At 69.9% G+C, this 12,508-nt stretch overlaps 1 protein-coding gene across 1 annotated transcript; it reads right to left on the bottom strand.

The window, feature by feature from the left end:
* Positions 1–268: 268 nt before the first annotated feature.
* On the bottom strand, positions 269–3,466 carry GRPEL1 (GrpE like 1, mitochondrial). The gene is made up of 4 exons (XM_070069551.2): positions 3,378–3,466; positions 2,900–3,062; positions 2,078–2,159; positions 269–998 (listed from the first exon to the last, which is right to left on the bottom strand). Exons 1-4 carry the CDS (start codon positions 3,437–3,439, stop codon positions 652–654), a joined length of 654 nt encoding a protein of 217 aa, XP_069925652.2. The 5' UTR covers positions 3,440–3,466; the 3' UTR covers positions 269–651.
* Positions 3,467–12,508: the final 9,042 nt, after the last annotated feature.

Below are 12,508 nucleotides of genomic sequence, written 5' to 3'. Positions count from 1 at the left end.
GCGTGTGGGCGCAGCCGGCGCTGTCCTCCCCGCCCACCCCCTCGCGGCAGGTTTCTGGCGGGGTCAGAGGTCAGAGGGCGGGACCGCGCCTGCGCCCACCCACGGGTCACCAACCACGCCCCAGCCCCCACACAGGCAGCGTGGGGGTCTCGTTTCTCAGCCACGTCCCTGCAGGCCTTTGAAGACCTGGGTGAGTGGGCGGTCCCGGGCGTTCCCGCGGGCTGGCCCGGGGACCTCCACCCCAGGACAGAAGGCATCAGAGAAGAGAGACGTGAACTCCGGCTTTAATGCTCTCACACGAAGGGCCGGCGCGCACCCTCGCGCCCGGGGAGGTCCGCCGCCCTGCAGGCCGCTGGTCGGCGCCGGAAGCGCTTCTGGTTGCGGTGAGCGAGACCCAGGTGTTGTCGCTCCAGGGTGGCTGCCCGGACTCAGCAGGAAACACGCTTCGGCTCCAGCCGTTCCCGCGCTGGGCGCGCACACACTGCGGACGGACGGCGCGTGCGGGGACCCGAGCGACAGCTTTTATTGTGTTTGGGCAGAGACAGGGTGGCTCGCGCCAGGCGCCAGGCCGGGGGTCCCGTCCGCCCTCCGCGGCCACGGGGCCCGCGTCACCTGTCCCAGCAGGGTCCGGGGAGGGCGGCAGCCCCAGGGCTACGCCTCCTTCACCACGCCCACGAGCGCGGGCCTCAGCGTGCGCCCGTGCAGCTTGTAGCCCACTTTGCTGACCAGCGCCACGGTGCCCGCCTCCTTGCCCTCCACGGGCGCGTGGAACAGCGCCTCGTGCTCGTAGGGGTCGAACCTGGCGCCCACGGGGTCGAGCCTGAGCAGGCCGTGCTTGGCGAACACCTTCTGCATCTGCGCCTCCGTCAGCAGCAGCCCCTCGTACAGGCTCTTGAGGTGCGGGTTGTCGTCCCGCACCGCCTCCCGCGGGACGCTCTGCGTCGCCTTCTCCAGGACGTCGGCCACCTCCAGCAGGTCCTTGCAGAAGCCCTGGATGCCTGGGCGAGCGAGACGCGCGGCTGAGCTCCCGCGGACTGCGACCCCCGGGGCCCAGCACTGCCCCCTGACACGGGGAGCACTGCGACCCCCGGGGCCCAGCACTGCCCCCTGACACGGGGAGCACTGCGACCCCCGGGGCCCAGCACTGCCCCCTGACACGGGGAGCAGGGGGGGACACAGCACTGTCCCCTGACACAGGGGAGCAGGGCCCAGCCGGCTCCCTGACACCACAGGGCCCAGCACTGCCCCGACACGGGGGAGGGGAATACAGCACTGCCCCCTGACACGGGGAGTGGGGGGGGGGGGGAGGACACGACACAGCACTGCCCCCGGACACGGGGAGCAGGGAGAGGACACACCACTGCCCCCTGACACGGGGAGCAGGGGGGGACACAGCACTGCCCCCTGACACGGGGGAGCGGGGGCCCAGACGGTTCCCTGACACCACAGGGCCCAGCACTGCCCCGACACGGGGAGCGGGGAGAGATCACAGCACTGTCCCCGGACACGGGGAACGGGGTGGGGGGACACAGCACTGCCCCTGGCACGGGGGACAGGGGCCCAGGCAGAGGGGAAAGTTAGTTTCAATAACCCCCAGGCCAGAGGGGGGCCCTGCGCGGGACCTCCCTGGGAACCAGGCAGCCGGGCACCCGCTGGTCCTGGGCCCCGGCCCGGGGTCTCAGTCTCAGGTCGGCGGGCACAGCCGGCCGCGCTCCACCTGCCGGCTGTCACGCAGGGGCCAGCACCCAGGAGCCGGGCGAGGCTGGACGAGACCTGGACCCTTCGCTCCCCCTTCTGAGCCCCCGGGGCCCCACCCGGGACAGCGGGAGAGCCAGCCGGGTCCCACAGGGCCCAGGGCCACCCACACTGGCCTCCCCGCCAGCCCCGCGGTGCGTGCCCAGGCGTCAGGCCTCGCCGATCTCAACCGTGAGACGTAGTGACCACGGCGCCCAGGTCGCTGCAGACAGACAGCGCTGGGGGCCTGCCGGGACCCCCAGAGGCCGCCCCCCCTGCCCTCCAGCCGCTGCGCCTCCCCGCCTCGCCCCTCCTGCCCTCCCCGCCCCTCCCCGTCGGGTACCGTAGAGCTTGGCCTCCTCCACCAGCTTCTGGCTCCTCTGCCGCAGGTTCTCGGTGTCGGCCAGGGCGCGTTTGTATTTTTCCTTTCAAGCAAAGGGAGAGCGGCTGGGACGGCTGTGGTCCCTCTGGCGCCTCCGCACGGCACCAGGGCAGCGTCGGGGAGAAGAGTCGGGGCGGGCCGGGACCCCCGCGAGGGCGCTGACGCCCCCGGCCGGCCAGGACGAGGAAGGCCGCCTTCCCGTGCGTGCCCGACTGAAGGCGGCGCCAAAGCCCCGCAGGGCCGGCCTTCTCACCCTGGAGGAAGCCTGGGGGCGCGGCCCCCGCCCTCTGTCTGCGGTGGGGCGCGGTGAGGACCGAGACACGCTGCCCACGCCCTGCCTCCCCGGGGACCCAGACACGCTGCCCCACGCCCCGCCTCCCCGGGGACCCAGACACGCTGCCCCACGCCTCGACCCCCATGCCCTGCCGCCCCGGGGACCGAGACACGCTGCCCCACGCCCTGCCTCCCCGGGGACCCAGACACGCTGCCCCACGCCCCGCCTCCCCGGGGACCCAGACACGCTGCCCCACGCCCCGACCCCCACGCCCTGCCGCCCCGGGGACCGAGACACGCTGCCCCACGCCCCACCTCCCCGGGGACCCAGACACGCTGCCCCACGCCTCGACCCCCACGCTCTGCCGCCCCGGGGACCGAGACACGCTGCCCCACGCTCTGCCGCCCCGGGGACCGAGACACGCTGCCCCACGCCCCGATCAGGCTTTCCCGGCCCAGCCCCGGCGCCAGGCGCACGCGCGGCCCGCAGCACCCCGCCCCGGCCCTCACCGTGGTCTCCCGCAGCTGCTCCTCCAGCCGCAGCTTCTCCTCCGCCAGGCTCCTCTCCGCACACGCGGGCTGCGCCTTGGGCTCGGCCGGCCCGGCCTCCTCGTCCACGCTCGGGCCGCTGTTCTGCTGCTTCGTCGCCGTGCACAGCGACCGCGGCGCCGGCCTGCAGGGGCCGCCCCGTGAGCGCCGCCCGCGACCTCGGGCCCGCAGGCCGCCGCCAGAGCGGCCACGAGGCTGGCCCGGCGGGCGCTGGCCGTTAGCCCCACGCATGGCCACGCCGGCCACAGGCCCTCGCCCACCCCCGCTGCAGCGCGCTAAGGCCGGGAGCGAGCGGGCGCAGCCCGCGGGACAAGCCTCGGGCTCCGGGGCAGAGCCGCACGGGCCGGGGCAACCTCCCCGAGCACTCGCCCCGTGGGCCGCCGTCAGGGGCCGCGACCCGGAGCTCCCCCTCAGCCCAGGAAGGCCGGACGCCCCTTACCTGAGAGACAGCGCCAAAGCGGGGAGGCTGCGCCGCGCCAGGCTCACACACCGGGCCGCCATGACCGCCGCAGCCCGTGCCGTCACTGCGCAGGCACTGGGCATGCGTGTAGGCCTCCGTGCCGACTTCCCCGCCCCCCTGCTGCCCGTCAACCAATACGACGCCGCTTTTTTTGTGATGGACAGACAGTGATAACCAATAATTGCGGCGCACGGCGGAGCGCACGGTTCTCTTCCTTGGTGGGCGGGACCTAGAGCCTCCGGGAGCCCTCCGAAGGTGAGGAGGTGAAAGGTAAAGGAACCGGGGGCGGAGCCGCTCCGTGGGCGGGGCGAGGGCAGGGGGAACCAATGGGGAGGGAGAGCGCGGGGGCGGGGCGGGCCGCCGGAAGGGCCGGGCCCCCGGAAGGGGCGGGGCGGGGCGCCGGAAGGGGCGGGCTGCGCGATGGCTGCGGTGCGGCCGCCGCCGGTCTGGCCCGGACTCCGCTCGGGCGCAGGGCTGTGGCCCCCGTGCGCTTCCGCACACGGGCGGCGGGGCTCCGGCCGAGAGAAGGGCGTGGGGAGGACCCGCCAGGTGCCTCAGGGCGCGTTCGTCCTGGGAGGCGGCCTGCACCCCGCTCGCGCCCCGCGGCAGCTCCCGGGCGGCCGGGGACGCGGGCGCGCGGGGTTTCCCGGCGGCAGGCGGCGCGGGTCTTGGGCCTGGCTCCCCGGGAGCCGCTCGCCCGCCCGCCCGCAGGGGCCGAACCCGGCCTGGCCTGGCTGTGAGCCCTGGTGGGGTAGGCAGTGCCGGGACGCGGCTGAGCGCGGGCCCGAACCGCGTCCGTGCAGACCCCGGCCGTGGGGACTCGCCCGCCCAGGCGCGGGTGGCGGAGCTGGGTCCCGTGGGACTGGGGTTCCCTGCGCTGGGTCCCGCGTCTCTCCGGCGTGGCCGAGTCACCGTTGGCCTCGACCGGGATCTGCTCCCCTGTGGGGCGGGCCGTACCTGTGCGGCCTGAGACGCGCACGTCGTGAGGGTCTCACGGGCGGGGAGGGGGCTGCAAGGGGGTCGGGGCCCCGTCTGCAGCCGGACGGGACGCGGGGAGCCGGGCGGGGAGGGGGCTGCACAGGCGGTCGGGGCGCCGTCTGCAGCCGGACGGGTCGCGGGGAGCCGGGTGGGGAGGGGGCTACACAGGTGGTCGGGCCCCGTCTGCAGCTTGGGGAGCCGGGCGGGGAGGGGGCTGCACAGGTGGTCGGGGCCCCGTCTGCAGCCGGGCGGGACGCGGGGAACCGGGCGGGGAGGGGGTGCACAGGCGGTCGGGGCGCCGTCTGCAGCCTGGGGAGCCGGGCGGGGAGGGGACTGCAAGGGGGTCAGGGCCCCGTCTGCAGCTCGGCGGGACGCGGGGAGGGGGCTGCACAGGTGGTCGGGCCCCGTCTGCAGCCTGCCTGTGCTGCCACCTTGTGGCCACACCGGTAACCTGCCTGCCCAGGTCCCGAGTTCCCCCAGGTCTGCGCTCACCCCGGGCAAGCCCTCGCCTGGAGTGAAGCTGCCCGCCTGGGACACTGCCCGCGGGAGACACGGCCCGAGGGGGACACAGCCCGTGTGTGAGAGAGGTCTTCCATCCGCTGGGTCACTCCTCAGTTGGCTACAACGGCCAGAGCTGAGCCGATCCAAAGCCAGGAGCCAGGAGCTTCTTCCAGGTCTCCCACGTGGGTGCAGGGGCCCAAGGACTTGGCCATCTTCCACTGCTTTCCCAGGCCGCAGCAGAGAGCTGGATCGGAAGTGGAGCAGCTGGGACTTGAACCGGTGCCCATATGGGATGCCGGCACCGCAGGTGGTAGCTTTACCCACTATGCCACAACGCCGGTCCCCGCAGGGCTCTTACGTCCAGTCACTCAGCCAGCTGCTGAGTGGGAGCCGCCGTGCTGGACGTCGCGCGTGGTGTCAGTTGCAAGCCAGGGAGCCAGAGACGTGGAGATTTCCCGGGCCGTGACCTTGTGAGTCCTAGGAAAGCAGGCAGTGTCCTCCGGTTGGCACCAGGATTCTCGAGAAAGGCGGGGCCGTTGCGGGCCTGACCCCAGGAGCCATCAGAGCCGCGGGCGCAGGAGCTGCCCCTGCACCCACCGCACCAGCCTGGAGCAGGTTCCCCCGGACTCCGACGTTGCCAGCGGGGGCTGGCGTGCCTCTCACACCCCGCCGTGTTTGGTTCTGCACTGTGGTGCGCAGGGTGGGTCTGTCATAGACCCCGGTTCCCTCCCTCGTCACCAGGACCGGCCCCAGAACTGGGCTTCTCAGGTGACCGCACTCCCCCGGCCCCCACCGGCACAGCCGGGTGCTCCGGGGAGGGCTCAGACCTGGGGGAAGGAGCCGGCTCCCTGCGTGGTGGTGCGGGTGGGAGTGCGCAGGGGCAGGGGCTCATGATGGGCGGCACTGCCCGCCCCTGTGGCTGCAGGGGTGGGTGGGGACGGAGTCCCGATCCCCAGGGACCGGAGATGGTTCCCTACCACCGCGCTGGTTCCAGCCTCCTGGGGTTGGCCGAGGCGGGCGTCAGGTAGGGAAGCGTCACGGGAGAGAGCCTCAGAGCTAGGGGCTGCCCGTGCCAGACCGCACGGCCTCCCCACTGCCCCGCGCTGCCCTGTTCCCACAGGGATGTCAGGCTCCAGCCCGGAACCGGAGCCCGGGGCGTCCCTCGGGGTCTCGGTTACTGTGGGAGTGGCTGGCTCTGCCCTGACAACCCTCCACGGGGCACCCTCAGGAGCTGTGCTTGGGACGCAGGGGCTGCCGGCGGCCGCCGGTGGACAGGCCAGGGGGCACTGGGGACACCAGCAGCTGTTCTGCCCTGAGCCTTCCGCAGATGCGTACCTGCGGCCCTGTGTCTGCCCGCTTCCCCGGGAGGCCTGCCCGAGCACCGGGCCCAGCAGCCTTTCTTCACTGCTCTGAGGCCCTGGGCTCCATCCCAGGTTGGGCGCCAATGGAGTTGAGCCCCGTGGGCTGCCTGGCCTTGAGTGGGTCTTCTGTCTCTAGCAGCTGGTGGTCCTCACGGGAATACGTGTGGCTGCATGACCCCGGCTGGCTGGAGGGCGGCCGTGCGGGGGGCACAGTCCCGTCTCTTGCTCTGGGTCCCGTGCTCCTTCCCGCACACCTGTCCCCTCCCAACACCCGTGTCATAACCCTGAAGGGCCTCTAGGGCGCTTGGGCCCTGTGGTGGGGGAGGCCCGGTTGGTGTGGCTGCCCTGAGGCGCTGCCCCCACCCCTGGCTTGGATTCCCTTTAGGATCTGCGCCTGTCACAGGAGGGTGCAGGTGTGAACACCACCACGACGCCCTGTGGCCACAGCTGCAGCCGCTTTGCAATGCGAGAGGGGCTCGGAGCTGGCTCAGCGTGGGGGCCCCAGGCCCAGCCCTACAGCAGCTGCCTGGTCAGGTGGGGTGGGGGGTGGGGGGGCGTCCATCTGACCCCACTGCCTGGCCTGCGGTAATGTTCAGGGTCGGTGAAAATCCTGTGTTGTTTATTTTTTAAAAACGATTTTAGTTATAGAAGTACTAGATAGATAATCACCACCTGGTGGAAACCCAGTCCACGCGGGATGAGGAGGGCCGCTACCGGCAGTGGTCAGCCGGGGCTCAGGCTGCGCGGGCCCTTCCAGGTGGGCCGCTGGGCACCTCGCTTTATAAAGGCCACACGTCCTACCCCGCGTCCCAGAGTTGCCTCGTCAGCCACGCCCCCGCCAGCAAGGCCCTCCTGGATAGCACCTGCGACCTGTTGAGGAACGGAAGGGCGTTTTCCACGGAAACCAGATTCCTGGCTACGCTTCCTCTGCGTCTCCGGTGTGAGCGCTGGCGTCCGCTCGGCACTGCCAGCGTCTTGTTCTGATTGCAGTGGGACCAAGTGCAGGGCTGACGGGGGGGGGGGGCCTCTTCAGACGCAGTTCCTCCTCCCGGGCTTGGTGCCCTGGGGCCCGTGATGGGCCTTGGGGTCCTCAGACCATATCGCTGAGTCCAGGCTGCCGTCCTCCACGGTGCTGCCAGGAACCTGTGGTGGACGTGGGTCACGGGTGAGTGGGGAGGGCCCCGTCGATGGGCCTCTGCCGTCTACTGCTGCACCGCAGGGGGCGGGGCTCAGAGCCTTCACACCCTGGTGCTGTGTGTGTGTTCACCTCTGCACCACAGGGGGGCGGGGCTCAGAGCCTTCACACCCTGGTGCTGTGTGTGTGTTCACCTCTGCACCACAGGGGGGCGGGGCTCAGAGCCTTCACACCCTGGTGCTGTGTGTGTGTTCACCTCTGCACCACAGGGGGGCGGGGCTCAGAGCCTTCACACCCCAGGGGCTGTGTGTGTGTTCACCTCTGCACCACAGGGGGGCGGGGCTCAGAGCCTTCACACCCTGGTGCTGTGTGTGTGTTCACCTCTGCACCACAGGGGGGCGGGGCTCAGAGCCTTCACACCCCAGGGGCTGTGTGTGTGTTCACCTCTGCACCACAGGGGGGCGGGGCTCAGAGCCTTCACACCCTGGTGCTGTGTGTGTGTTCACCTCTGCACCACAGGGGGGCGGGGCTCAGAGCCTTCACACCCCAGGGGCTGTGTGTGTGTTCACCTCTGCACCGCAGGGGGGCGGGGCTCAGAGCCTTCACACCCTGGTGCTGTGTGTGTGTTCACCTCTGCACCACAGGGGGGCGGGGCTCAGAGCCTTCACACCCCAGGGGCTGTGTGTGTGTTCACCTCTGCACCACAGGGGGGCGGGGCTCAGAGCCTTCACACCCTGGTGCTGTGTGTGTGTTCACCTCTGCACCACAGGGGGGCGGGGCTCAGAGCCTTCACACCCTGGTGCTGTGTGTGTGTTCACCTCTGCACCACAGGGGGGCGGGGCTCAGAGCCTTCACACCCCAGGGGCTCTGTGTGTGTTCACCTCTGCACCACAGGGGGGCGGGGCTCAGAGCCTTCACACCCTGGTGCTGTGTGTGTGTTCACCTCTGCACCACAGGGGGGCGGGGCTCAGAGCCTTCACACCCTGGTGCTGTGTGTGTGTTCACCTCTGCACCACAGGGGGGCGGGGCTCAGAGCCTTCACACCCTGGTGCTGTGTCCGAGCCCCGAGGGGCTCACTTTCAGCTACTTGGAGTCTCCCTGCTTTGTGCAGCTGCCTCCCCCCCCCCCGCTGCCCCCACCTGTGCCTGCCCTGCATTTGCCACCGACAAGCCCGCGACTGAAAGCCTCGGACGCCTGCCATCCTTTGGAGCTCTGTGGCCCAGAGGCTCGCCTGGCCATGACCCTGCCCGCTGCTCCCTCCCACTCCCTGGCTGTGGCCCTGGGCTGTCTTCCCTGCGGTCCCTGCAAACAGCCCTGTAGCTCTCCTTGTGTGTTGCTGCCCCCTGGTGGTCACCGGCTTGTCAGCCCGCAGCTCCGCAGACTCCGTGAATTCGCTCCTTTTCCGCGGGTACCTGGACTGTGACTTCTCCGTGTCTCCCGTTACCTTCTTTGCTTTCCGTTTTCCTGCCTCACCGCACTGGCCTTGTCAGTGTTGGCCTGGGGCCGTGGTCGTGGTCCCCGACGGACGGCTTTGGGTGTTGCGTGCTGCAGGCTCCCAGTGCTTTCAGTCACACTGCAGAGTGGACAGCCGCTGTGTCGTGTCCAGCTGCGACCCTTCCCAGGCCACCCGCAGGGCCCCCTTTACACGCTCTGAGCAGCAGTCCGTCCTGCAGGGCAGCCCGTCGTCCGTGCGGTACTCGGTTAGCACTTCTGAGCACTGTCTCGGTCAAGGTCCCGGGCTGCCCTGTGTTTCCTCTGCACGCTTGATTGCCCCTCACCATCCACTTAGATCTGCAGTCCGTAAAGAAAGGACGTTGGTGTGTACAGTGTGAGGCAGGGGTCAGGATCAGTCATTCCACTTGAATATTCGGTTCACACAGACTCATTTTTTAAAAGATTCATTTATGTGAGAGGCGGAGTTACAGACAGAGAGGGAAAGACAGGTCATCCATCTGCTGGTTCACTCCCCAAATGGCTGCAACGGCCAGACCTGGGCCAATCTGGAGCCAGGAGCTTCCTCCAGGTCTCCCACGTGGGTGCAGGGGCCCAAAGACTTGGGCCATCTTCCACTGCTTTCCCAGGCCGCAGCAGAGAGCGGGATCAGAAGTGGAGCAGCCGGGACCTGAACCCGTGCCCACATGGGATGCCGGCACTGCAGGAGGCGGCTTTACCCGCTGTGCCACAGCGCCAGCCCCGCACGCGTTGATCTAAAAGACCGTTTTCCTTGTGAGGTGGGCTTCCTGTTCCTTCCTGCTTGGTGCATGTTGGGCTGTCAGGAGCGCTTACAGCAACCCACCCCTGTTGGTGATTGGAATGTGTCTGTATCTGTGTGGCAACGCTGGGCAGGGTTGGGCGTCTTCTGTGCACACCGGGCGTCTGAGGCAGTGACTGAGGACACGGGGGTACCCAACGGCCGTGCGGCCACTGCGGAGGCCGAGCCGGTGCGCACGCAGCAAGGCGGCAGTGCCCGGCGGGCTCTGCCCGTGTGTGTGTGTGTGTGTGTCTGTATGTGTGCATGTGTCTCCGTGTCTCTGGCTGTATGTCCTGGCCCTGGGACCCTCAGACCTGGTCCTGTTTTGCTCCGCGGATCTCATCAGCGTCTGCCTCCCTGCTGTCTGTGCCCGTCTCGCCCTGATGCCGTCCTGCTGAGCTTCCCCCCGGGCCAGGCAGTGTTCAGGAGCGTGGCCACTCCCGGTGTTGCCGTCACCGTGAGATTTGTGACCTCCTGGGGGGGGGGTCCTCACGTCCACCCGGCTCGGCACCATCTGCCCTGAAGGGGGGGACGGCGAAGGCTGCCCTGCACCCCTCCCTCCTGGGAACAGCTGAGTCTCCCAGAGTCCCCAGTCAGAAGTAAGTGGGAACCTTCAGCTTTCTGCTGACTCAGCTAAGATCCAAGTACACGTTACTAAAGGATTTTTTACAAAATATACCTGTGAGGTGGAGAGACAAGAAGAGAGACACAGGGGGCCCCATCTGCTGGACCACTCCCCAGACGCCCAGAGAATGTCGGGCTGGGCTGGGCTGGGCAGGGGCTGGGCAGGGGCTGGGGCCGGGCTGGGGCCGGGCTGTGCCGGGGCCGGGCGGGGCCGGGGCTGGGCTGGGCTGGGGCTGGGCGGGGCTGGGGCTGGGCCGGGGCCGGGCTGGGCCGGGCTGGGCTGGGCCGGGCTGGGCCGGGGCTGGGGCTGGGCCGGGCTGGGCTGGGCTGGGGCTGGGGCTGGGCTGGGCTGGGGCTGGGCTGGGGCTGGGCTGGGCTGGGCCGGGCTGGGCTGGGCTGGGCTGGGCTGGGGCTGGGCCGGGCTGGGCGGGGCTGGGGCTGGGGCTGGGGCTGGGCTGGGCTGGGCTGGGGCTGAGGCTGGGCTGGGGCTGGGCTGGGCAGGGCTGGGCGGGGCTGGGCTGGGGGCCAGGAGCTCCATCCCATGTGGATGTACTTGAGCCATCACCACTCCTTCCCCGCGTGCGCACTGGCAGGAAGCTGGAGGCGGGAGCCAGAGCCGGGAAACCCAGGCCCCCTGCAGGGGGTGCCTCTGTGCCTGACCCTGGGCCGGCCGCACGCCCCGTTGTCAGGGTTCGAGAGCGCTTCCCCTCCTCTGTAAGCCCCAGTGTTTGAAAGCAGAGATCCAGACAGGTAGGTGACCGCCCTGTCCACAGCGTGACACGACAGCCGATGGGCCACCCACAGGGAGGACGGTCGGTCAGAGCAGGACGGGTGCTGGAGGCAGAGAGCAGAGTGGCAGCTGCCAGGGGCTGGGGCGCTGTGTGCAGCGTGGGGAGAGCCGTCAGACGACGGGGGGGGGGGTGGGCTCTGAGCTGGGCGGTGGTGAGGGCCGTGCAAAAGTTATTCATCCTAAAACCAAAGTCTGGCAAGGGTTTGCAGAAGTGCTACGGGAACGGGGCAGCCTGCGTGAGCCCTGGCACAGCCCAGCTTAACTCCCTGTGAGGACGGACCGGCGGGCAGGAGCTGTGGGGCCCACCCGCAGCCAAGGCGAAGCCACCCCGGTTCTGTACCCGGAGCTGGCGGCTTGGGTGAGCTGTGCCCTGCCCCTTCACACGCTGAGGTCCTAGCCCGCCGTGTCCTGTGCAGGCCGAGGTCTTTAGGGTGGGGGGGTCCTCCTGGGGGGAGGGATTTGGAGGCAGACACGCCCACGGCCGACAGGGCCTGGGGGCATGGGGGGAGCTGTCCCCTCCTGAGCCTGGGTCTCTGTGTGCCCTCCTGTGGTCGCCAGCCCGTTGGACGAGGGCCCGCTGAAGTCCAGGGTGGTCTCTCCATAGCCACTTGATGTCCACCCAGGCCCGGTTCCCACACAGGTGGCCCTGCCAGGCGCTGAGGGTTACCGCTGTTCAGCCCAGAACAGCCCGTGCTGTCACTGGCCGCCCCGAATGCCCGTCCTTCCCACACGCACAACCAGGTCATCCAAGTGCCAGCAACTCAGATCCCAGCACTGTGCGTCCCGGCCGGTGGCGGCTGTGTTCCCGGTGCACCTGAGAGCAGGCGTCCCTGGCACCCCGTGGAGGGCTGGCCTGGTCCTCGTGCAGCCTGGGCGCCGTTCCCCACCGTGGCCTGGAGGGGGCGCAGGGTGGGGATGCAGTGTCACGCAGGGCTGTGGCTCCCGCCCCTCCTTAGTTCTTCCCCGGGCTCCGCCTCCCCCCACCCCCCAGGACTGAGAAGCGGTCTCCAGCAGGGCGGTGGCTCCGGCGCGGCAGACGCGTGCGGGAGCGCAGCGCCGACGCGGGTGTTCGGGTTTCCTCTCTGGAGCGGGGCCAGGGTCTGCTCTCAGTCCCGAGGCTCGCCCTCTGCTCGCCAGCCCGGTGGCTCCACTCCAAGTTGTATCACTGTTATCCTGCTGCTTTGGGGATCCGTGTGGTCCTGATTTCCAGCTCTCGGTGAGAGCCGAAGTTGATGATTTTCCTTTTCCTCTTGGAAGTCGCTTCTTCTCAGGGTGGGGGTGTGGTGCCGCCGTGAAGTGGCCACTCGGGGCGCCCACATCTCTGTCGCACTGCCCGGTTCCAGTCCTGGCTCCCTGCCTCCCGTCCGGCTCCCTGCTAACACCCTGGGAGGCAGCAGGGGTCGGCCCCAGTGCTTGGAACCCCGCACCCACGTGGGAGGCCTGGAGGAAGCTCCCGGCTCCTGGCCCGGC

The sequence above is a fragment of the Oryctolagus cuniculus genome, chromosome 2 (assembly GCF_051225735.1).
Source record: "Oryctolagus cuniculus isolate XC-2025 breed Fujian yellow rabbit chromosome 2, ASM5122573v1, whole genome shotgun sequence".
NCBI classification, from domain to species: Eukaryota; Metazoa; Chordata; class Mammalia; order Lagomorpha; family Leporidae; genus Oryctolagus; species Oryctolagus cuniculus.
The sequence above is the reverse complement of the archived record's forward strand: the minus strand, read 5'-3'. Positions and strand labels throughout refer to the sequence as shown.